Raw genomic sequence first — 25,526 nt, forward strand, 5'->3', positions numbered from 1 at the left:
TGTTGCAAATAAACGTAAAATGATAAAGCAAGAGAAGCTTCATGGGTCTTGAAAAACTACTTAGGTGAAATATTAAGCTCATTCTCTTATAAGTGCGGGATCACTATGAAAAATTTTTTTGTGTTAAAATGGTTGTATTTCAACAGATTAGAGGAAAAGGAATCTGCATTGTTAAGTATATTGTAGAATACTTTTTAAGTGCCATTATTACAAGCACAAACATATAACAAATGTTGGTAAATGTTATTAGTGAGTTCTAAAACTTACGATTAACGTATTTGTAAAATCTATTTACATAGAGTTAATACGGTGAAATCGTTTGTAACTTAGATTGGTTCTCTCATCTGAGTCTTTTTACGCTCTCTTTGCTGTGAACTTTTTAATAAGTAACCTAGAAGAAAGCTTCCCTGGTGAGATTCACTGTCATTATTTGGGTGTGTGTTAAGAAAGCAGTTAAACAGGTAGAGCCAACTTCTCATTACCTAGTTTTAGAGATTATAGATTTAAGCTTTCTTTTGGTTCACCTGTCAATAGCATATCATTCTTTTGCATTTTTCACCTTTAGAGTCACCTCTAAACTTCAGCAGAAGTTATTTTAAGTAATCAGTACAGTATTCAGAAGTATGTGTAATGCAGTTGAAACTCCCTTGCAATACATGCAGGTTTAAAAAAGACTCAAACTGCTATGTAAAATCTGATTTGTTTGCACTATAGAAACAAATATATTTTTAGGTTACAGGTTTATCCAAACATCTAATGCCTGATTCTGTGTGGAAAATACCTCGGTCAGTATAATTAATTTCATGTTTACTTTGTAAAGCTTTCTAAAATTTATATGTCAAATAATAGTAGTCAACCACATAAAATGAATTTAATATAATACAGTGTCAGTATCACTGTATACTGTAACTCTTGCTTTTTTTTTTTTTAACTGCTGTATGTTTGGATGTTAAGGAAACTTTAATCTACTGTGACATTGAGAAGGGCTTTGGGGACAAAATCAGCATATTTTTTGGAGTACCCACTGGGCTAGAAGCTTTGTGAGGGTAAGGACATAGTCTTTTATTTACATTAGTCTCTGTAATATCTCGCGTATTGCTGGGCAAATAATACGTGGTCAGAAAATATTTGTTGAATGTCGGAGGCCATATGATGACTTTCTTAACAGCTGCTTTTGAAAATCTCTCTTTTGGTGCTTATTTTAATTGCTTGTTTCTTTGTAGGAAGCATGTATATCAGAGATTAATTAGTCTTCCAAACAGTTTTTCTGTTTAAGGTGCCTTTCTCAACAGCACTAGTGGGTTCTCTTTAAACACTGATAAGTGAAATGTACTTACTGTTAGAACACATGAATCATTGCAACTGTCTTTTATCCCTCACTGAGTAGTTGCTGTGTTGGAAAGCCTCCTAACTTTTGCTGGAGTATTGTCTAGCTTCAGAAGTTGTGTATGTCATTTTTATTTCACAAAATCAGGCCCTTAAACCCAGCCATTAAAACCTGCATTTGCCTCATGCAGTTGTGTACGGTGGATTACGTGTATTATCAAAGAAGTTTTGTGCTTTTTTTCAGCTATTTTATTGTATCAGATATGGTGTGTGTCACGGATCCTGGTGGGAGGATAGGTAAAATTTTCTAGTACTTAAAGACAGTTTTTTTCTCCCATGTCAGTCATCTTGTTTTGAGTTAAGGGCAGAAGACTTCAAATGTCATCTTCTCTTTCATGAACTCATGGAAAATAAGGTACAAATTGTCCAGAATTTAGAGGAAAAAGAAATCATTATTATCAATCGGTGGCATCAGAAAGGACTTTAATGAAGAGTTTGAACAGTGCTTTAGGGTTTAAGGATAGAATTTACTGATTTATTTAATCAGCTATGAGATAGTTCTCATGTGTTACAATAAAGGGCCCACGGTGTTGTGCAATTCCAGGAGCTAACCATTCACACCATTAGCTCCACACCCCGTATGGGCCTTACTTGGCACTCCTGGTACCCTGGAGGAGTAGTTTGCATTTGGGCTTTACAGAATTGTTTTCCAGATTATAAAAGTGAAAATTTGCATTTTAAAAATTAGATAATCCATGACAGATAGAAAAGTGAACATTGCCCATAATTCCATCACCCTGAATTTATTACAGGTAACATTTTGTTGATCTAAGGTGTGTATGCACATGTGCATGTACTCATAGAGGTTTATGTTCAAGGATTTTTTTTTTCCCCCTTTACAAGAACTCAAATAGTGCGGTTTTGTTAAAGGTAGATAGAGCTTAAATTTTCTCTAGTCTGGAGAATCTGAAAATAGTGACCTTCCTCTTATATTCTTCTCACTCCAACTTCTTCAGTTTTGCTCGATCTGCTCTACAGTAGAATCATTTTAAGTTTTTAAAAATACAGACACTAGGCTCCGTCCCCCAGAGATTCGATTTCAGTTGCTCTGTTGGGGGCCCAGGAATCAGTATTTTCTAAAAGCTCCCCAGATAATTCTTATGCAGCTGGAATTAAGAACCACTGGCTGCTCTAGACTAGAGCTTGAGATTTAACATCGTTTTCATTTATCTCTTTCTGCCTGTCAGTTTGTAACTTGTTTTATATACTTTACAGTTTTCAGAAAACTTCCACATTGCTTTATTTGATCTCACAACAGTGCTGAGAGTTAAGCTGTACTATTTTCTTTTTATTGATAGGAAAGAAAAGTAACCCATTAAGAGCTCAGTTACTTTTGCTGCCTTTCAAAACCTTAGGCAAATGCTCATAAGTGTGTGCTTGCATGTGTGTGTTTATTCAGTTTTGTTATCTTTAGATGACAAAGTTAAGAGATTTTAAAAATATACTTTTGGTGTTTTCCAGATTTGTTATAGTGAGTATGAATTATCTTTATAGATTTTTTAAAAATTATGAAATGACCTGTCGGATGACTATGTTTAAGACAATGCAAAGCTTTTTAGGAAAATGATTGTATTAGTAAAATATCATTTTAATAGAAGAGAAGCTAAAACACATATGCAAACAGTTAACAAGGCACAGTCCATGGTTATTTTAAGATTTCATGCAACTGGGGAGAGGTTGTTGCTGGAAACATTAATGTTGTTCAGTTTGACTTAAACCCTGTCTTCTCCAACAGAAGTTTTATGACTAAACATTTTCTACTTTTCATAGCTTCTATAAATGTTTAGGGGAAGTTACTCAGCCACAAAGTTTTTTGGCAAAATGACTTTAAAATCTACTTATTAAGTGGATTTTTTGTTTTTGGAAGGCAGCTATGCTCACCACTATACCACCAACGCGATTTTTTGTTTTTGGAGGTATTTCTGAACTTGAAAAATTACAAACTTTTATAAGGACCAATTTGCCTTTGGAGGAGAAAACAAAATTGTGACCCAGGATTCTTTATTCATAATTTTGAAATACAAAAGTTTTGAAAACAAAGTTTTTCTTAAGTTTGCTGGCAGAAGTAATTATCCAAGTGATTATAGCCTTGACTTACCCTAGCTGATGTTAGTATGCATTTATTTCATTTCACAAATATTTCTTTTATTGATTCAGAGAAACTGTTCTAGAAGCTACTGGGAGGTTTAAATTAACAAATGGCATACACACCACTGTACTCTTTTAAAATCTGACGATTCTGAAACATGTCTGGTTCCAACCATTTCGTTAAGGATTTGTGGACCCATACAAACTCACGTTGTGTAAATGAGGGGGAATTTTTAGCGTCGTCTTTCTTTGGTGTATACATTTTTATTTTGCCATTTTACTTTAGACCCTAAAATCATGCAGAGAACCTTGCATTGTCTTTTATATAATTTCAGAATAGCCATATGTTATTCCTATGATAGTTTGAGATGTGCTAAGTAATTTTGCTTTCATTTTTTGTTATGTTACTCAGACTATCTTGTCTGCCCAATGTACTTTCTAGTTTTGTTCCTCAAAGCTTTAAAGTTATGCTTCTGTTTATATTAAACTTTTAGTTAGCTCCTTCATCCTGGTCATGCTCCTTTCCTTTGGACCAGTTCACATTTCTGTGGTACATGCCAGATTCCTTGAAGGACAAAAGATGCACTGATGAATTTATAGGAAGAGCTTTGATAGCACAGACTTAAATGGGAGATAGGGGTTTAAATGGTTACTGACTGTACAAAAATGTGCTAAAGCTGGTGGTGCTTGTGGGTTAAGAGGGATTTGGTTTTTCTTTTATGTTATTGTCTGTGACATCATGAAAGTTCGGAATCTGTAGGTGTGCTTTGCAGCATCATTAGAGCTGGAGTTTACAGTCCTTCCTGACAGGATGGGATTGCACATGATGCTAGTCTGACTGGCATGCTAGCTCTTACCTTTGTCCCAGTGAGAGCGGAGTGGAAGTCCAGACCTTGTTTATTGCTAGCGTCCAACCCAGAACTTACACCGATAACACTCAGGAAATATATGCTGCTGGAGTGTCTCCTCATTTTATAGCATTATGTGAGGTTCTGCACTGGATGATGAACATCACAGCTTTTTAAAATGTCAGTTATATTTTATATGTAGGAGGGATGAACTTTTTTTCATAAAGGAAGAAATTACAATATAGTTTTTAATTCAGCATGTGTAAACAAGCCCACAGTTACAGGTTATGAAGGCAGTCAAAAGCTAGTGTATAAAATGTCAGTTTTCTTAAGTACTGTGAACCTATTAGGTTATTATTACAGTTTTCATTACTGGATGTTTGCAAATCTTGTCCTCATGCTTTTTATGTTTACAAACTGATGACACATTAAGTGTCCAGTGCTTTCATGTGGTACAGCTGTTAAAAACAGTAAGGGGTAGCAAGGTTGGACCTTTTTGTGTACCTCTCCCTCTTGCCTGTTCATCGTGGGGCAAGTTACATAATCTCTCCGAGTCTCACATTTAAAAATTTTATAGACATGGCTTTTGGAGCCTTGGTTTATGCTAAAGGAGATAAAAATTTTAACAACTAGCACATTGTGGCTACTTGAAGAGCTAATGGTTTTGTGTGTTTTGAGGAGTTGGAAATAGGCTTGGGTTTAAATTGAAGCCCTGCCTTTTACTAGCTTTGTCATCTAACTTTTCAGCATCAGTTTCCTATTTCTGAAATGGGGATAAAAGTTTGAGAGTGGCTGTGAGGATAAAATAAATACGTTAGTCTACGTGGAGCATTTGTCCTGGTGCCTGGACCACTGAAGCTGCTTAAGCAGGTCGTGATTGCTGTTGTTTTCGTTGCTTTGTTGTAGTGTAATTTGGTTTTCCTTTAAGTAAACTAAGGCAAGTGAAACCACTGAGTGTGCATAGTATATGGAGCTTGTCATTATGCTGAGGGCTGCCATTTCAAAGATAATATCTTTACTTGAGTTAATTAACCACTCCTTACTAGAATAATGTCTTTTAAGTAGGTCATAGTAAGATGTAGTGGAAAGAATTTCGGACTGGAAATGAGAAACCTTGGCTTCCAGTTCTGACAACACCATGTACTAGCTTTGGGAAAGCTGTTTACCCTCTCAGGTTCATCTTCTCTTTTGTAGAATTGTGATTACCTGCCCTTTATATCGTAGGGTGCTTGGAAAAATCACTTGAACTTTTTAAAGTGTTTTGCAAATTGTAAAGCATTTTATATTTGTAAAGAATAAATAGTATTTGCAAATGATCTGAAGGGATTCATCCCAAAGCTCTACACTATAGGTTATTTGGTGGTGTGTGTGTTGGGGGTGCGGTGGGGTGGGGGTGAGTAGCAGGAATCCTGGTGTTTTTAAAAGCTTATTTTCCCCCAAAGGTAGCATCTTTAAGGTTATTATATTATGGAACTTCCTCTCTGTAAATGTGTTAGAAGAATTTAGTGAGCTTTTCCTCACTTGATACTGTTTTCTTTTTCAAGGAAGGAGCATTCTGTTTACTTTTTAAAAATAGATTAACAGACACTCTGATGAACAGGCTTTCTTAGTTGTTGCACTTGTAGTAATTTCCAATTTTTATTTTCTCTAACATACAAACACCACGCTAAAGCCCCACATTTTGTTTCTCTCTTGATTCACATAAGCCCTCAGGGACAGGACAAGCCCTCTGTTACCTCAGTGGGTAAAAGAAAACTCTCCACTCTTGGTCTTCTTTTCACATACTGAAAGTACCAGCTATCTTGTTTCCCTTTCCGCCACTCATTCATGGAAAGAATTTCAAGTTGGGAGTAGATGGAAGATAGGAGCTGGTGAAGAGACAAAGGAAAGAGGAGGTTTCCTAACTTTTTTTTTTTTAACAGTAAACTCGCAGCTGAACCCTCTACCCTGGAAGTCATGGAAGCCTGAGATGGGTACATGGCAATTCCTGTTTTGGGGAAAGGAAAATTTAATTAGTTGGCTTCTGGAAAGAACACTTACTAACATTTCAAAATAAATGAATTAAAACAAATTTAATACTAAAGTTCTAGCAGCCTTTTTTTTTCTTTTTTCTTTTCAAAACAGCATTTCTGTTACATTATGGGTTATTATGTAGGTTTTTGAGGACTTCCCTGAAAACAAAAACTTCAGCATTGGCTCTGTGGAAAACTTTTTTTTTTTAATGTAGAAAACATTTTTAAAATTCCAGCCACTAATTTGCAAAGTTTTGAAGATGAGGTTGAGTCAGGAAGGCCTGTAGTTTATCTGGAAGCTATTAACAGTTTTCAGTCTGCAGTAATTCCTGCTTGCCTTAAATCAGTTAAATCAGTCATTATGTTAAGTGCCCAACACTATTTATATTTAGGCCTTTGGAGAAACACAAAATAAACATGAAAGCAGTCCCTGTACTTAAGGTATTTCTTTAAATAGTGAAGCAAGATGTACTTGAGTACAAGTATAATCAACTGATGGATTGTGAGATGTCAAATATGAGAATTTTATTTCAGAAAAGGCTTGTTGAAGAGGAGAACTTAGGGAAGACTTTGCAGGGGATAGGAGTCTTGAATTTAGCTATCAGACGTCTGGTTGTATATACATTTAGTAGTATTCTGTTGAAAGGCACTGCTACTTCCAGGAGAACTGAAGGTAGAGAATTTGAGTGGAAAAAGAAAAACGCGTCGTGTATGTCAAGTCAGTTAAGATGATGGGTGCGTATAAAGGATTAATTATTTGCACAGCTTATTTTAGTGAAATAGCATGTCACTGTTAATAAAGCTTTTTTTGTTTGAGACAGCTATGACCAGGTGGTTTATAAGCAGTTGGCATTAGCTTTGTGAGAGAATTTGGAGTAGAGAGTGATACCTCGGGGTGAACTTCTTTGAATGTTTTTTGCTCTTAAAGTGATAAAGTATTGGTTGTTAGCCCATTTTCCTTCTTTCGCAGGTAAAAAACAGGAAGCAGATGAGTTGAGTGGAGATGCTTCCGTGGAAGATGATGCGTTTGTCAAGGTAAAGTGTTAATTACCCAGGTTAAGGTGCTTATTTTGAGCCTAGTATTTTGCATGATGAATTCATGCATTATACTTGAACAATAAACAGTAAAGTATGTAGGTAAAATAGTGATAGAGACTTACATAATTTTGTCAATAGTATTAACCTCATAGTTGAGAAATAAAATAACTATCTCTAGTTAAATGAGACGGAAAGCAAGAAATGTTTATCTAGGCCTTTAAGTAGAAATCTGAGACATAGGGGCCAGAGGAACAGCCTCAGGGCAATCGATATATTAGTTCCTGGACAAGGTACCGCAATGAAGGATATTGATAATTTATTTTCCATCTGCCCATTGCATTTAGGTTTTGTATATAACACACAGAACTTAGATTAATGTAGTCCTTAAAGTGGAGAGAGAAAATTGCCGATGTGTTGCTACTTGGTAAGGATCAAATTAAGACATTTGTTTTGCCTTTTAAAGATAAATAAGCCAGGTCTTTATTGGCTAAAAAAGAATGTATTTCAAAACTGACCAGCCAGATAAACGAAGCATGTAATTTTAATTGGAGTTGTGGCAGTTATATACTAAGTTATTTTTAATCATAGTTTGATTTGTTTTCATTTTAATGAAATGTGATCTGCTCCTTACCCATCATTAGGTCATAAGTATTGTGGCATTTGCGGGAATTATTGAATGAGCATAGTTCCTCTTAAATTATGGGCAGTTATACCTCCTGTATTTCATTTTCTGTGTACAGTTAGTCCATACTGCCATAAAATCTTCGGATGTCTGCACGCTCCACCGTGAAGTCAGCTCATGTCCATGCACCCACCTGTCTCTCCTTCCATCTAGCTCTCTCCCCTCCCCATGTTACACACACACAGACTGCACAGCACCACACTTTGTATCTTACACTTTGAGGGCAGGCACAGAGCAAAGAGAGACATTTGATTGAGGAGTTAGCCCTGAAATCAGATAATTCTAGGAGGTATTTGCTTAGGGACCCATTAAAATTGATGATTGCATGACTGTAATCGGCTTTTGTTTGAGCCTTGAAAAACTTTATATTCTGTTATCCTTGTGGTATGTCTTCCATTATGTTTGTTCCTTTTCCTTTTATTTTCTCTAGTTGTCTTCAGTAGTGAGTGTATGATTAAGTAAAAATTATCCGTAAGCTGGAAAAGCTTTGTGACTTAGTAAAAACCCTTTTAGTTTTCAAATTTCTAACTTTCTTTCAACTCTTCCGTTCATAAAAATGTTAGTCATTTGAAATATTAAGATAAGATATAATAGTGCTGTCTCTCATATATGCTGCAAAGGATGCCTTTGTGTTATTAAATAAACTGGTTTATGTCTAGAAGAACAAAAGAGCTTTAAAAAAATTCTCTTTATATATGTCTTCACTTTCTTCTTTATATTTCTTTTTCCTTTTGGAAGTATCAGCATTTGTTATGTATTAGATAGAAAATAAGTGAATATGCTTTCCCTGTCTCACAGAGTTGGTAATTTTGGAATTTATACAGTAGTAGTGGGTAAATATCACCTATTGCTTAGATATATGAATAATATAGAAATTGTTTCTAGTCGTAAGTGAGGAGAATGGTCAAAGCTGGCACTTCAGAGTAGATGAAGTTCCCTCCGTGACTTCCTGTGGTTTTTTTGTTTGTTTGTTTTGCACCTGTTCTTCTACAATCATATAACCAACCACCTACTCCATTTTGAGTTCCCGACATGCCCCCACGGTATGTAGTTGAAGTTGGTTAAACCAGCTTTCCCGGAGATGCCCTGCTCCCAAGCACTCCACATTCCAAAACATTCACATTCCTTCTCTTTGCCCACCTCTCTCAGGAATTTCTGTTCCCTCATTGTAGTTCAGCTATGAATGATTAATAGTTATACTCCTGCCCTTTTCCCCTTTTAACTCAGGAACCTTTTCGTAAATCTACTGATTTACCATAAGACTAGGAAAGGAGGAAGGAGTGTTCATTGCTTTCAACTTTTTCTGCAGTTAATCAAAGAGAGAAGTAAGCAGATTGCTGCTTTTCTTTGTTTCTACTGAAGTACCTACCCTGTGTCTAAACTTTGAAGGGCAAGCAGATACTCCTTCACAGAGACAATCCCATCTTATGCTCCTTGCCTTTGACATAGTGGCATAGTGGTAGATTTCAAAACAAAAACATTTAAATTAGTTATTTGCATATTTTCTAAGAACAGACGTTGGTGTATTAGTTGGGATTCCTTATTATTAATTAGAAATAAACTTTATGTTATCATATATAAGACTTCCATATTCTTTGAAGTTAAATCACTGTGGCACATGGACAACACAAGTTATTTCTTTGAAGCCATATCTTCTAGGACAGCTTATAGGATGTGACTTGGTAAATATTAAGTAACTGGAACTTGAAAGCATTCCAATTAGTGTGTACCTGTTTCATTGTGGGAGATTTGGGAACTCAGATGCATAATTTAATGGCCTTGGTATTAGACCCTCTTTATTTCTAAAGACACAATATGTAAGGTAAAAGGAACTTTGACTTTGGAAGTAATGTCAAAATATGATAAAAGAGAAAACATTTAGAGATGTAAATAACCGAAAAGATTTGGTAGATAGCCTGCACTACTTTGCTTCTAGTTGTACCAAATTTTCTTACCATTAAAAGGACTGTGAATTGGAGAATCAAGAGGCACATGAACAAGATGGAAATGATGAACTAAAGGACTCTGAAGAATTTGGTGAAAATGAAGAAGAAAATGTGCATTCCAAGGAGTTACTTTCTGCAGAAGAGAAGAGAGCTCATGAATTAATAGAGGCAGAAGCAATAGAAGATATAGAAAAAGAGGACATCGAATGTCAGGTCTTTAGCCAGTTTTTTTTTAATGTGACACAGATAAATTAAGTACTAAATAGTAAAGAAGTATTTTTTCTAATTCAATGTGGAAGTCACAGACTTTTGAAAAAATATATTTTAAAGCTGTTTATAAGTCACCCAGAATCCTACCACCTAAGATGACCTTTAAAATTTTTGCTTATTATCTTCCATATATGTATTTTTACATAATAGTTATTATGCCATGTTACTATTTATTCTGTGTAATATTTTCACATAACATAATGACTTCATAATTCATGTGTTACAGCATAATTTATTAGACTGCTCTCTATGTGTCTAATAGCTACTCCTTTAATTTGGGACATTTAAGTTTTAAGTTTTTCACTACTCTGCTATGAATGAGTGTACCAATTTCATCCTGACCTTGCCAGCATTACCAGGTGGTAGTTAATTATTTTTTTCCTTTTGCTACTTTAGTGAATGTAAAAGATTAATTTGCATTTATTTGGTTATTATCAAGGGTGGGGAAATCACTTATGAAATTTAATTCAGTGGGGAGGGTGTAGCTCAGTGGTAGATTGTGTGCCTAGCATGCATGAGGTCCTGGGTTCAATCCCTAGTACCTCTGTTAAAAAAATAAAAGTTTAACTTGAAACTGTATACTTTAAAAAATCTTTTCTTTGAATGAAATAGTCCATTTGCCCTGCTTTGAAGTATGTTAGTACATGTTAAGAAAATCAGTGGATTTGGGAGTTAGTCTTGATGCTTAGAACACTTCGTTCTCCCTAGCCTCATAAGTGAAGGGCTCATGAAGGACATTTTTCTAAGTCTCTTATCAATATGACTAAGTTTTTATGTTGCCATAAAAAATACAGTGTGAATTACTAAGCACTGACTTAGTGCCCATGGTATCCCTAGACTTTGTACAGAACATGAGGCTAGTGATAATCAGGTATAGCATAAAAGCATTCTCATATTACCCAGATATTTTGTAAAGCAAAGCTATTGTATACCCTTTTACTTAGGAAATTGAAGCTCAAGAAGGTGAAGATGATACCTTTCTAACAGCCCAAGTAAGTTTACATTTAGTCCTATGAATTTGATATTGTGGGTGGAAGGGCCTGGAAAAGGAATCTTATTTTGACTTCATAATTCTTTAATTCATAAAATTGAGTTCTTTATGTTGTGTATATATCAAATACTTAAAATTGGGAGCTGCAATTTCTGTTGCCATAGAGGTAATTGGAAGTTATTACAACAAGGTTCCTACTGTTTTCAAAATAAAAATAAAATTAGTCTATCCTTTCTATAAAGTGTAACTTTGGTTACCAGTCTATTGGGAAGCCTACACACTCCTTGATTTTTTTTGTCACTTTGGTATAAAATAAATCATTTAAAAGTACTAATATCCTTTTCAAAGCTTTAAATGTTAATTTAACATTCCTAGGATGGGCATAGTATAAAAATGATAAAAGTCTCTGTTGAAGTAATTTACTTGGGGTTATGTATGTGTATGTTGAAAATGACTGCTCTTGTGTATTATCAAATTTTGCTTTTGGTATATGTGGTATGCATAGTGCGCATTTTGAAAGCTTGATGTACACATGCTGCACACAGACATTTGTAGCTCAATCATGTACCTTCTTTAAATAGTATACTTTCAAATAGAGATAGGAGTTCCCTCTGTTTACTAGATTTAGAAAAAATAGTGATCTGGTCTATTACTTCCTCACTATAATATTTACTGGAAGAGTGTATGATGGGGTTTATATTCATAGACTGCTTAGTTGATTGCCTTTGGTCATGCCTTCTTTCCTGTAGTTCTCTTGCCTTTGAAATGCTATTGAGGCTATATATTGGCTCTTTGTGTTTATTGCAGTGGGGAAGAAATTACATTTCTGGGAGAAATGTTTTTGATAATTCGGAATATTCAGGAAGGAAATGTTAGGGCTGTGAAAGTCTAGAGACTTGTCCCCCATACGGTCCCCAGGTATGTTCATTTCTCAGTGATAAATAATAGATGAGAAAGATTAACTCTCAAATTGGAGGAGTACTTTTTCTAGATTTTAATGCAAAAAGGTAGAGTTGAACTCTTCATATTTTTTTGGCAATTGGCTTTTTAATTTTTATCAAGGGCCTTTCCTACAGTTGTGCAGGCTTTAAGTATGTGAAGGCATCATTTATAAGGGTCCCCATTCACATAATAGATATATATTTATTATAAAAATTTTAACCAATGGAAATAAAGTATCTTAAAGGATGGGTGCCTTTCCCTGATTTTCAGAAGTTTTCATGAGCTAGAGTTGACCTTGCTTCTGTTCCATCCTGATAGTGAAAGAACACTTACTTCTCATTAAGGGGCAAGTTTTGTCTTACTGTATCAAAAGATAGGGAGGTTATGTCTTCAGAGAAATTTTCTTTAAGTAAAATGACCTTTTTCCTTTTCCTAAATTATGGGTAGTGGAAAGTCTAGAAATACAAGTGTATCTGAGTTCCATCATGATCTGATGCTTCTAAATTCTAAACATGTTTAATGAATATATTCTTCCTGTGTGCATTGAGGAATACTGCATGGAGTGTAACCATCACACAGCTTCAGTTGTTATCACTTCAAGGGCAGTATTGTTTCATCTACACCTCCATTCACACTTTCCCTTTTCTGCCTTATTTTGAAACAAATCCCAGACATCATATTTTGCTTTAAAAATTTCAGTATGTATCTCTAAAAGAGAACTTTTTTTTTAACTGTCACTCCTAATATGTGATTTTTAACATATTCAAATATCCAACTGTTCATAGTTTTTTGTTTTTTAAACAGGTTTTATTTGAATCCAGATATAAGTAAGATCTACATAGTGATTGATTGAAATATCTATTAGATCTCTTTTAATCTTTAGGTTTTTTCCCTCCATCTTTTCCCCCTTATTTTATTTGTTGAAGAAATTGAGTTGTTTAACCTATAGAGCAAGAGTTGGCAAAGTGTTTTCTTAAAGGGCTAGGTAGAAAATGTATTAGCCATTGTAGGCCATGTGGTCTGTCACACTGTTCAACTCTGCCATTGTAGTGTGGAAGCAGCCACAGACATTAGGCAAATAAATGGATGTGGCTGTTTCAATAAAAATATTCACAAAAAGAACATCTGGCATGGTTTTTGCCAACTGCTGTAGAGCTTCCAAAGTTTAGATTTTGCTGATTACATTCCTATGGAGTCCTTCAACATATTCCTCTGTTACTGTAAGTTGGTAAGTTGGTTATCGGATAGAGGATTGCTCTCTGATTCCTCCGCCCCGACCCCTATTCTCCCAAAATGTACAACTCGTGCATAGGAAGTGTGCTGTTCTTGCATTCAATACACGTAATGTCTGATTGTATCCTCTTGGTAATGGTACCAATCTTTGGTGATCCATACCGCATTGATTAATTAGGGAAATCAAAGTGATGATATTCCAATTCTGTCATTTTTTTCTTTGTTTATTAGCTGGAATGTTCCTAGAAAGAGAAACTTCTCCTCATCTACTATTTGTTTACTCTGTGGTGCCATATACAAAGGAAAGCCAACATCTGTGTTTGATTTTTTTTTTCTTCTTTTTAACCAATTTTCAAAATAATGAGCTGGTTCATAAGCATTTTCATAGTGACTAATGAGTTTTTATTTTTCCTTTTTCTCCGTTTCCTTTTGAACTTGTAGATTTAAATATATTTAATATATTTTGGTCCATTGTAATTCTTATCCTTATTAATGCTCAGATTGTCCCATCTGTGGTGAGTAAGAACCTCTTCAGGTTGGCTTTTGAGTCCTTTCAGCATGATCCCGGTAGTCTTTGCTTCCTTGCTCTCTGGTTAAGATGTTACATTTCCTGCTCCAGGCCTGTAAATAGCCATTTTTTCTTTTTAGTGGTAAATGATATTTCGAGTCAACAATCTTGGTGGTAGTGGTATTCATTGTCACTGGATTGTTCATGTTTTCTAGGCCTTTTTAGTGTACAGTGCTAGAGAATGTGTGCTGTTGGTTTGTTTTTGTTGGTTTTTATTTTTAAGATGAAATAGATTTTGAGTTCATAGGGATACTTACTTCTAAGTTAATTACTTCCTTTATCTCACAGTATACATACAATAGTCCTAGAATGATTATACTAACACCACCCCTAGTGTGATTTCTGAAAATAATTGAAGATATTCCCCCTCCCCCCCAGTTATATCTTTCCTAAGGATGTAGCCCTCTGGAATGAACAGATCACTGTGTTTTAAACTAGTCATTCTGTATGAGCACCAACTAATATATATTTAGGTTGACTTGTTTCATTTTATCTTCAATAATTAGGTACTGCTTTTTTGAAAAATTTAATCTGTCATTTCTTGTTAATTATTAAATAATTATTAAAATAAATTAAATTATTAAAAAGTTAGAAATTTAAATTTAATTTTATAATTATTTAAAATATTTACATGGTTTCAAAGTCAAATCTGCAAGACAAGATAAACTCAGAAAAGTCCCCTTCACCTATCCCCTGGTTGGTGGATTTTCTGAAATTCAAGATTTACCCTTTTATTACTTGTTTTTAAAAATATAAGCAAATAGGTAATATATTTGTGTAGGGATATATTTATTCAAAGCCAGTCTTCAGGCTTTGACTTTGAAGTTTAAATCTTTAGATTTTAGGTGTTAACCTCTAGGCAGTTTGTCATACCGGATAGAATTTGGTTCACATTCTACTTCTATTAGTTACTTACAATATTGTGACTGTGGGCACATTCTCTTAGTCAATTTCTGTGTCTGTAAAATGAACATTGCAATTCCTACCTGCTAAATTGACAGAAAGATTAATCATACGTGCTGGCACATAGTACATAACGAAATTAGTGCTTACCTGTAGTATTGTTTTACTAGTAGTTTGAAGATAGCAATTACTTGAGAATTTTTTGAAAATTTTCTCAAGAATGTTTATATTTGCTAATGCTTTAATTCTTAAAAATTTAGTCTTCATCTTGTCAATCTTCTATGACTATATCATGTATATTCTTTTTTCTGTTTGCCTTTGCCCCTAATATTTCATTAACTTGAAGGGCCTTCCCCTTCTTTGTTGAAGTCTATATACCTCTGAAAGTCAGATTTAAATCTGTCTCATCCATAAAGCTTTCTCTAATATCTCTTTGTTATATAGTGCTTTGCTTTTTATGTCCATTATCTCATTTAATCCTACATATCCTATATAGGTCATATGTTATCTCTATTTTATAGTTATATTCACCTAGGTAGATGACAATACCACAGAGTGAAAGTTAGTGGTAAAGATGCCTAGTCTGGTATTCTTTTCACTAAACTCCACACTAGTAAATGTTGTTTTCTGAATTCCATTGTACTTAACACAGCGCTGCGGTTAAGCCCTCTGCGGTTAAGCCCTCTGTCTACATAAAAATGAGCAGTTAGTTCAGTCCCTCCACCAGAGACAGCAGTGTCTTACACTACATTTATTCGGTAAATTCATTCAACAAATATTTATTGAATGCTTGTTATGTGCCAGGTGTTTTGTATTTCCCACGGTCTTTTGCATACTGTGAGATAGCATGCAGTTAATGGCTTAGGGTTATTCTGAGGTTTAGTTTAAATTAGTCAGATTGAGTGCAGTGTTTACATAAAAGTCAGGGTAACAGAGGCCTTCAGAAGAAGTCTTCTTAGCACATATATGTACATGTATCACAACGTTAAACTAGGGGAACATAACAGGATGGGTATATAGTAAACGCTTTGTTAACTGAAATATAAGTCTTAGGCTTATATTTATTTCTCACTAGTCATTGCTACTTTGGCTGCTGTGATGAAATAAAAATAGAGACGCTTCCTGTATGAATTTTGGCATTTGACTAGGGCTGTAGATCCCATCACAAAGATAACACGAGCATTGTAGAGCTTTTGCTTCATTTTCATACATGAAATATTGCATTTTTTCAAGATAAACTTAAAAAGTAGTTAATTTTAAAGGGTGCTTACCTCGTTGTTACTTATTTATCATTCTGAAAAAAAAATCTGTTTTCAGTGGGGGAAAATCATTTACAAATAAGGTACATGTCATGTCTGTGCATATATATCATATACAGGGAAAATTTCCCAATGTCTTTCTCATATTTCATGGTTTGTTTTTATTAACTACTGGGGTTAAACCAGGGAGGAATGGTTCAAGCTTAGTAGTGCTATGGTTAGTGCACACACTGAACAATAACACAAATACTCACTGGTATGTGGCTCATCTTTTCTACTAAGTCTAGTCATTTTTGTGCCTCAACCCCATTGTAATCAGTCTTTTTTCTAGAAACTGGGTCAGACTCTTTTCCTACGGGCATTTAAGTAATAAAGCTAGTGTTACCACTATTTTGAGAAACAAAAGTTATGAAATCCTTCAGAAGACCTGTTGAATCATTAGGCTAAGTATCTAAAAACTCTTGAGCAAAGTACGGCAAACCTTACCAGTTATTTTAGCAGCTAGAAAATATTTCTAATTGGCAGGAAGTACAGCAGAAAGGATTTTGTTTTTTTACATCATGATTTTTTCAAATTTTTTATTTTATTTTTTTTTAATGGAGGTACTGAGGATTGAACCCAGAACCTCATGCATGCTAAATGTGCACTGTATGGCTGAGCTGTACCCACCTCACCCCCATAAATTTTACTTTTTGCGATAGCAAATACTTTGGTCATTTTTTTCTCTCAGACCTATCAGTATTGCATTTCTAAATCAGAATAACTTGGAAATGGTTTGCCATTGCATCTCAGGTAGACAAAGGAGAGGCAAGTTGCAGTCTTTAGGTTCCTTTATTCTGCTTTTCTAAAAATAAATTATTTATATTTTACTTTGGGGGGAATGTCATTAGGTCTGTTTATTTATTAGTTTTTTTTTTTTATGGAGGTACTGGTGATTGAACCCAAGATCTTGTGCATGCTAAACATGCACTCTACCACTTGAGCTATATCCTCCCCTCTTTATTCTGCGTTTAAGTAAAAGTTAAGATATTCCAGTTTATTTATCCCTCTATAAGATAAATTACTAAACTGAAAGAGGGTTTGGAAGAAAAAGATATTAGTAGTTCCAGCATAACTCATACTTTTATTGATGCCACTGCCTGCCACTCCACCCACGTTAAAGCATTTTTCTTTCCTTTCTAAATGTTGCACATATGAAACATCATGATTAAAACTAAATTCCAGTACAACAGTTGGGAGATAGAGCACAATATAATGGATTTATGTAACAATAGGATTCATATTGCTGTCAACCAGTAATCTATTTTAGACTATTTTATTCCCTGAACTTGTGGCTTAATTGTTTCAGTGTTTTCAGTTTCCTTCATGTTACTTTAGTGTGTAAAACAACTGGTCATTCCTTAATTGAGGCACTTACATGTTAACTTAAAATTGAAAAATCATTTAAAATGATTTCTTAGAAATATGTTTGTTATCCAAATATAATTTTGAGTATATGGTAAAATATTTGATGTTTTTAAGGCATGCATGTGCTTTTATATGAATCTAAAATTGTGTTATAAATATGCCATTTAAAGTTTTGTTTACAGTTAAATTTTGCTTTAAGCCTAATTTCACTGTTAGGCTGTCACTCTAAGGCAGCAGTTCTTAAATGTGTCATCCCTGTACCAACAGCATCACCATCACCTGGAAACTGTTAGAGATGCAAATTCCCAGGCCCTACTCCAGACCTGAATCAGAAACTCTGGGGTTGGTGCTCAGCAATCTATGTTTTCACAAGCCCTCCAAGGGATTCTGATACAGACTCAAAGTTTGAGAACCACTGTTCTATAATGCTTTGTATGTAGTAGATTGACACCAACTTGACTAAAAGTGATCTACTTCTACTCAGCTTTTATTTTTGAAGTTATAAATTAAAACATTCCTTAATTTTTTTTAATACTGAGATTATAATGCATATTACTTTGCTTATTATGATCTTTAATTTCGGGAAATGTTGATTTGATCTTGCTATAAGTAAGTAATTTTTGCAGTATTTGCTGGGTGTAGGGTAAATAAAAATTTTTTGCTTTGCAGTATTTCTGTTTTTAAGCCAGCATGTGCTCAGTTTTAGATTAGGTGATGTCACATATTTTAAAATTAAAATGTCACATATTTAAAAATTAAAATCAGTCATTTAAAACAAATTTGTCAGTTACATGCTTTGATTACCTATAGCAGAAGTATCATTTTTAAAGTGGCTGACCAGTATATGTGTGACAGCTTATGAATTCATTTTTAACAGATGAAAAAAGATAAAAAGGAATGAAGAATTTGAAACTACTCTTGTAGTCATCCTTCTTACTTCTGAGATGCCTAAAAAGGGAGTGTGTTTTGTTTGTTTTGTTTATTAATATGCATTCAGGCCCTTGAAAGTGTATGTCTTACGTTTTGAATAGTGTGCCCTAAGAATGCCTTTGAACTGAGTCATAGAAAGTAATCAGGTCAGGCTTTTTATTGGTATTTCTTTGATATGAGTAAGATTTGGGTTGTATAAACTAGTTTTGAATACTGAAACTGAGTAATTCAGTTAGTTATTGATCTAATCATCGACAGTCTTGCCTGTTTTCTTGTCTAAAATCATGTATACAAGACATGCCAAATTCCTGTAAATGTGTTTTGATTCTGATTAGAATATCCTATATTTGTTAGTGATAGGTGACTCTAATATTATTATATTATAGAACAGTTTAACCTGATAGATTTTGTACTATACTGAAATCCAGTTTTAAGTGAATTCATTTTACATTTGATTATTTTTTGAATTTCAGGATGGTGAGGAAGAAGAAAATGAGAAAGGTATGTTTGATGCTAAGTAGAGTTTAAAAATTGGTGACATTTAGAAAAACTAAATAGTGAAAGTAAAGCATTTCTTATTTGAAATCTTATTTTTTGAAATGAGTTTATTTTCAAATTTATCAATTTAGTGAATTAAGTTAGCATCTTAATTTTATTTTTCAATTGGTTTTAATTTTCTTTTTAACACTTTAAGACATGTTCTAACTTAATGGTACATATCAGTTACTGTAGTGGACAATGCCATTTTTTATTTAACCCAATTTAAATTTTATTTTTAAAAATAATTTCTAGCATACGGTAAGTTGATTACATCCTTAAATCTGGCACTGCAGTAACTCATACGTGCTTATTCGAGTCCTAATATGTAACAAATAATTTTACAGCTAGTCCTAAAAATGTTAGGTGACTGGGAGACTATTTGCTACTTAAAAAAATTTTCGTTCGGTCTTCTGACAGTTATATGGTAGTTTAGGAGAGCTGTCTCGTTCAATATAATTACAGGGACATCAGTAGCAATACATGTGGTCAGTATGAGGTTATGGAAGAGTTCTTGGAAAGAAGTCAAAGGATTTTCCTACTTTGGACTAGAAAGGACATGGAACAGGGTTCTAAGCAAGGCAGAATTCAAAACTTGGAAGCAATGATGAAGTAAAGCTACCAACTGAAAATCTCAGATGCCCGAAGCCTTTCTATTTCGGGAGAATGCAAGACATCTTTGAAAATGGTAACTGCAGGACTGACTGGACAGGATGAAGACTGGATATAGCCAATTTCCTAAACCTTATGGAGCAGGCCATCTTTGGAGCCTCCTATAGCGGTTTTCCATGATTCTGGACTACCCAAGAATTGAATAAGAAGAGTGAAAAAGATGAGGCCCTGAATACTTTGAAGACTGATTGATATCCTCAGACTGTGACCTTTCAAGACATCACCGTGGGAGTTCCGAAGGTCACAAGGGTTAAATCCCAAGATCATTCGAACATTGAATAACAAACCTGCACACTTGTCACTATCTCATGGAGGAAAAAAATCTTCCATATCCCATTAACTTATAATCAGAAATGAAGAACTGGTATCCTCAGGACGGAACCATTTCCTCACTTTCGTTGTTTGGTATTTGTATGTAGAGATCATTTTTTCCATGAAGAATAAGTGATCCTGGGTAAAGGATTGTTTATGTTAGTTAATACCCTTGTGTTTTTCTTCCTAACCTTCCCATCAGTGCTAATAACTGGCTTTATATTTTCTAGGTCCTATTCTAGCTTATGAATATGAAATTGTTTAAACTTCTTGTTTTGCCATATTTATTCCTGTTAAATCCTCTTAGATATAGCAGGTTCTGGTGATGGTACACAAGAAGTATCTAAACCTCTTCCTTCAGAAGGGAACCTAGCTGAGGCTGATCACACAGCTCATGAAGAGATGGAAGCTAATGCGACTGTGAAAGAAGCTGAGGATGACAACATCTCGGTCACAATCCAGGCTGAAGATGCCATCACTCTGGATTTTGATGGTGATGACCTCCTAGAAACAGGTAAAAATGTGAAAATTACAGATTCTGAAGCAAGTAAGCCAAAAGATGGGCAGGACGCCATTGCACAGAGTCCGGAGAAGGAAAGCAAGGATTATGAGATGAATGCGAACCATAAAGATGGTAAGAAGGAAGACTGCGTGAAGGGGGATCCTGTCGAGAAGGAAGCCAGAGAAGGTTCTAAGAAAGCAGAATCTGGAGACAAAGAAAAGGATACTTTGAAGAAAGGGCCCTCGTCTACTGGGGCCTCTGGTCAAGCAAAGAGGTTTGTTTTTCTATGTCAGTTCTTTACGATACTGAATTCCAGCATTCAATAAGATCGCTCTACATTAAGGGGGTGGCTTCAAGACCATGTACAGTAATTAGTACTTATGATCCTGCCTATAATATTTTTGACCGTCATAAGTTACTTTTAAAAAAAATTTCAAGAATCTTCGTAATATGCAGTGTGTCCTACTGATTGCATTGTCGAATTGTCAGCATATATTTGGTTTTTTTTTGTTGTTTTTTGTTTTTTTTTCAAATTGACAATTTTTTTGTGTTTTATTTTTAAAAATCCTTGTGATGATGGTTAATGAACAACTATCAGTCCTAAGAACACAAAATGAAGTCAAGTCCCAGTCCTGAAATCTGGAGAAGATGGCCATAAAACCACTGAATAGAATTGTCAGAAAATCTAGATCTTCAGGCATCTTGGGGAAAATCAGTGCAAGAATCCTAAGGGAATCATTTGTTCAAATAACCTAACCTAGGCCTTTGGAATTGTTAATCTGTTTGAATAGCACTAGTTTGAAATGTAGTCAATATCAAGCTGTTCGATTTTTGGGTTTTTTTGTTTTTTTTTGTTTTCAATTTTCTTCTGGTGATTTGCTTCTTTAGCTCTTCAAAGGAATCTAAAGACAGCAAGACATCATCCAAAGATGACAAAGGTAATGGATTTTTTTTTCCTATTTATTTCAGTGGTAAATTGCATATTTTTATTAAAAAGTAATAATTGCCTGGTATTTCCTTTGACATTTAGTCCTTAAAAATTGACATACTAAAAATTTTGGATGGCCTTTGTGTAAGCAGTGGAGTTAGATTACGGCAAACTCTCAGTGTACTTGAAGCATTACTCTCTTAATTACTTAATTTGTAGACTGGTATGAGTTTGCTAAAAATCTGATGTGTGTTTTTTTACATTGTGTTCTGAGCAACTGTATTGAATATTCATATAATAGGTATTTCATTTTCTTACATTATAATTTCAGAAGTATTTTATTTTTGATTGCAGTCTCTTATAACCCCTACATACTACCACTGTCTTTTCCTTGTTCGGTCTAGTAGGAAATGTGCTATAATATTTCTGTATATTTCTGGAGCTGAATATTTGAAAGAAATTCAGTTTCTACCATTTGGTTCTACTTTTTTTCATTCTTTAAATCAGGGCACACTTCTATTAATATAGCCAATTATTAGCATTTTAATTCTTCAGAATTTACTTCCTAATTGACTTATTTTAGGTTGATGAGAGTCTTACGTAGGAAAGTAGTTTTATTTTAAATTTCTGTAAGCTTAAAGGTGTAATATTTGATTTCTTTTTGTTACTGGGAAGTCTCCGGTTATCTCATGGCCATACGCTTTAGTTTTGTCTTGTATACGCTGTATATTTGAAAAATATGTCTTATATTCTTTTTAAAAAAACACTTTAAGGGAAAATAATACCATTTAGGTACTGTAAATTCCTAAAATGCCTCTTGAGTGCCTAAAAAAAAAGGAATATTATGTGTCCTCTGTGGTTTATTTAGTATATTTTGTTGATATATTTTCATGATTAGAAATTTTAGTGATTGATTTAGTAGTTGACAATTAATTGCATTACCTACGTCTCTTGCAATTTTGGTTAATGGATAAGATATAATAAATTGTTATCCTTTAAATTTAGAAACTTAGTGTAGTCTTAACTAAATGTTAAGTTTTTCCTATCATTAAAAATGTTTTTCCTGTAATTGGAGAAGTATGTGGGCCTAAATGTTACAGGTAGAATAAAAAAGATACACAGACTTGTAGTTAACATTTCATGAGATAAAACAGATCCTTGGTAAGTATGTTTTTTAATAATAGAATGCAGCAGTCATTAATATTTAAAATATTTGAGTCAGGCATGTGTTGTCTCCTCGTAAGCACACTGACAGTAGTTTTTCAGCTAAAACTTGTGGCATGTAATTTTTTAAAGCAGAGAACATTTTACTCTTTCTGCATATAATAACTTGAAGTTTTAAACATTTTTACTTTTATTTGTTTATGTACTATTTCTCTTATAGTGGGTAGCGATTGTTTTCCAAATAAAGTCAAACAAATGAAAATTCCTGTTTTATAACAGCACATTTGAAGAAAAGCACTGAAGGGTGATTGTATTGTATTGTATGAAGGGTGTGTAGGCCTGTACTTTAAGAAATGGCATCTATCTGTATGGAACTAGACTTTGTGGAAATGGTACAGAAACAATTCATATAACCATTTACCTTCTAAAAGATTTTGAGGTCTCTAATCTTATTTTTGTCATTGATTTGTTTTAGAAGATTGATTTTTGTTAAATCCAGAGTTATCTAGCAACATGTAATTTCCATTTTCTCTTACCCTTTCTCTAATAGAGAATGAAGATGTACTGGTTGATTAGTGTTTGTTATTAGGTATTTACATTCTTGAAAACAGTTTATCTTTTGCTTTGATTTTTCCCTCATGCACTTTGTACTATCAGAATTAAACAAGAGGGTTTTATAATTTTGGAAGAATATGGCCCTAGTAGTTTTGTATACTTAAACTTCTGATGTTAAATCTGTTCCAGGAAGTACAAGTAGTACTAGTGGTAGCAGTGGAAGCTCAACTAAAAATATCTGGGTTAGTGGACTTTCTTCTAATACCAAAGCTGCTGATTTGAAGAACCTTTTTGGCAAATATGGAAAGGTACATTCTTTTTACCTTTTTAACCGTCTTTCTAGTATCTCCATGTTAAACAAGGGTTGTATTCAAAACAGTATAAATAAAATCCAATTTTTTAACTCTCTCAGGACTGTTATAGGCATAATTATTGAGTTCTGTGGTAATGGTGAGTTTCATCATATAATCTCACTCTGAGCCCTGGGGATCTTTGTATTAAGAGCTCATATTTTGAGCCCATTTAAATCAAGGACTGAGTTTCATTTGTTAAATTCATCATAGTTTTTCTAGGAACTAGAATTGCTGAGGCTGATCTGGTCATCCGGAAAACATAGGTAGACTAATATTAGGCAATAGAATTTGACTACAAAATGGATGTAGTCCCTGTCATCGTACAGATTCCAGTAGAGTGGTGGAGAAAAATGTAAAACTGTTAAGATAGACTTAATCAGAAGTTTTGATATGAAGGATGAGTGCAGAGTGCCAAGAGAGCAAAAAGAGAGGCTTTTACTCTGGTTGGTTCATCAGAAGTTTCTCTGGCATATAAGGGGACACCTAATGGAAGAGAAGAATAGTCAATAATGAATTGAATATTCTGTTAATAGCTGTCGAATTAAATTGCACTTGATCTGCATCCCATAGGGCACTCACTGCTTTCTACTTTACATTTTAGTTTTCGATAACACATCATATGTAACCTGCTGTGGGGTAAGCTCTTTAATAGCAGGTATCTTATCTATTATACTTTGTGTGCACATGGTAGGCTTTCAAGTATTAGCAAGTAGCCATTAATGAATGTTACAAAAATCTTGTTTATTTTAGGAGCTGTTTTTTTTCCTTCTAATTAGAGAGTTGCCTCAGCATTAAGGAAATTCTTGTAGGAGTCACAGACAGAACACTGAGAATTGTAGTCCCATGATCAGCTGTAATATATTTTTGGTTCTGTTAGAGGTATAAAAATAATATTTCGATGGCATTTTTTAGGACTAAAACTGTGTACGAATACTAATGCACATACAACAAGGATCTTGGGCTTAAAATTAAATTGCTGTTGGGGTGAGTCAGCCCTTCCCGGGGTTGACATAGTTTGATAGTTTTCAGCCAGCCACGCCATACAACCTCCTAAATTCCCTGTGTACCTCTTCCTGACATGACATCTGTGTAGTATTTGTTCAGCACTAGGTTGTTCTCTCTACCTTTTCTTTTCACTCACCCATCCCTGTGTTGTCTCTTGCAGCTGTTCATGTTATAGAATTGAAAGTGTCATTTTTTTTATTGATACATAGTTTAAAAGTACATAGATGGAAAGTGTGTTTTTAGAGTATATTTTTAAGGCTGCCTTTTTACATGCAAATTCTTTATTTTTTAAAGTTTCTTACAGTGACTCATAGAAAAGTGTTAACACTTATCTAGACACTTTTTGGACACTTACAGTTTTTTTTTTCCTATCTTTAAGAGATTCAGGGTGGGTCTTTGATAGGGAGACTTTGGCTCAAATCTAATTGAGTATATTGTTTCTTTGCTTTCATTAATTGTACCATTACTTCATTGATGGGAATGCTTGTATTTTGATGATGTGTTTGAAAAAAAAAATGAAGAAACTAAAACTAGGTTAAATTGTGCTTTGACCCTTTAAATTGTTCCCCTGAATTTTACTAAGTAGGCAAGGTAGATGGTGATTGCAAGAATATGAAACAATTATATACATCATCAATGTATCCTTTATCCTGAATTTGTATATCCTGAACACATGCTTTCATTTGAATAGTCTCCATTGTAAAGTTTCATAGATACGTTGTAAATATCTAGATATTTTGTAGATATGTTGTAAAGTTGTAGTTGTAAAGTTATAAAACTTTCTGAAGTATAATCTCATTTTACAGGTTCTGAGTGCAAAGGTAGTTACAAATGCTCGAAGTCCTGGAGCAAAGTGCTATGGCATTGTAACTATGTCTTCAAGCACAGAGGTGTCCAGATGTATTGCACATCTTCATCGCACTGAGCTGCATGGACAGCTAATATCTGTTGAAAAAGTAAGCTTGCCTAACTGTTAATAAAAGGGAGGTTACTTT

General features: G+C 34.2%; 1 protein-coding gene across 5 annotated transcripts in view; it reads left to right on the forward strand.

Moving 5' to 3' along the window:
- SLTM (SAFB like transcription modulator) overlaps positions 1 to 25,526 on the forward strand; it is a 96,418-nt gene that overhangs the window by 3,800 nt on the left and 67,092 nt on the right. For 4 of the 5 annotated variants that reach the window (XM_072962329.1, XM_072962327.1, XM_072962330.1 and 1 more), the window contains 8 exons: positions 7,305 to 7,369; positions 10,019 to 10,213; positions 11,215 to 11,262; positions 18,977 to 19,004; positions 20,332 to 20,800; positions 21,415 to 21,464; positions 23,363 to 23,481; positions 25,338 to 25,487. In XM_072962329.1, the coding sequence (XP_072818430.1) occupies positions 7,305 to 7,369; positions 10,019 to 10,213; positions 11,215 to 11,262; positions 18,977 to 19,004; positions 20,332 to 20,800; positions 21,415 to 21,464; positions 23,363 to 23,481; positions 25,338 to 25,487 (1,124 nt within the window). The remainder of the gene's footprint in view (positions 1 to 7,304; positions 7,370 to 10,018; positions 10,214 to 11,214; positions 11,263 to 18,976; positions 19,005 to 20,331; positions 20,801 to 21,414; positions 21,465 to 23,362; positions 23,482 to 25,337; positions 25,488 to 25,526) is intronic. The other variant, XM_072962328.1, reaches the window with a different exon arrangement.

Source organism: Vicugna pacos, chromosome 6 (assembly GCF_048564905.1).
Source record: "Vicugna pacos chromosome 6, VicPac4, whole genome shotgun sequence".
In the NCBI taxonomy this organism is placed as follows: Eukaryota; Metazoa; Chordata; class Mammalia; order Artiodactyla; family Camelidae; genus Vicugna; species Vicugna pacos.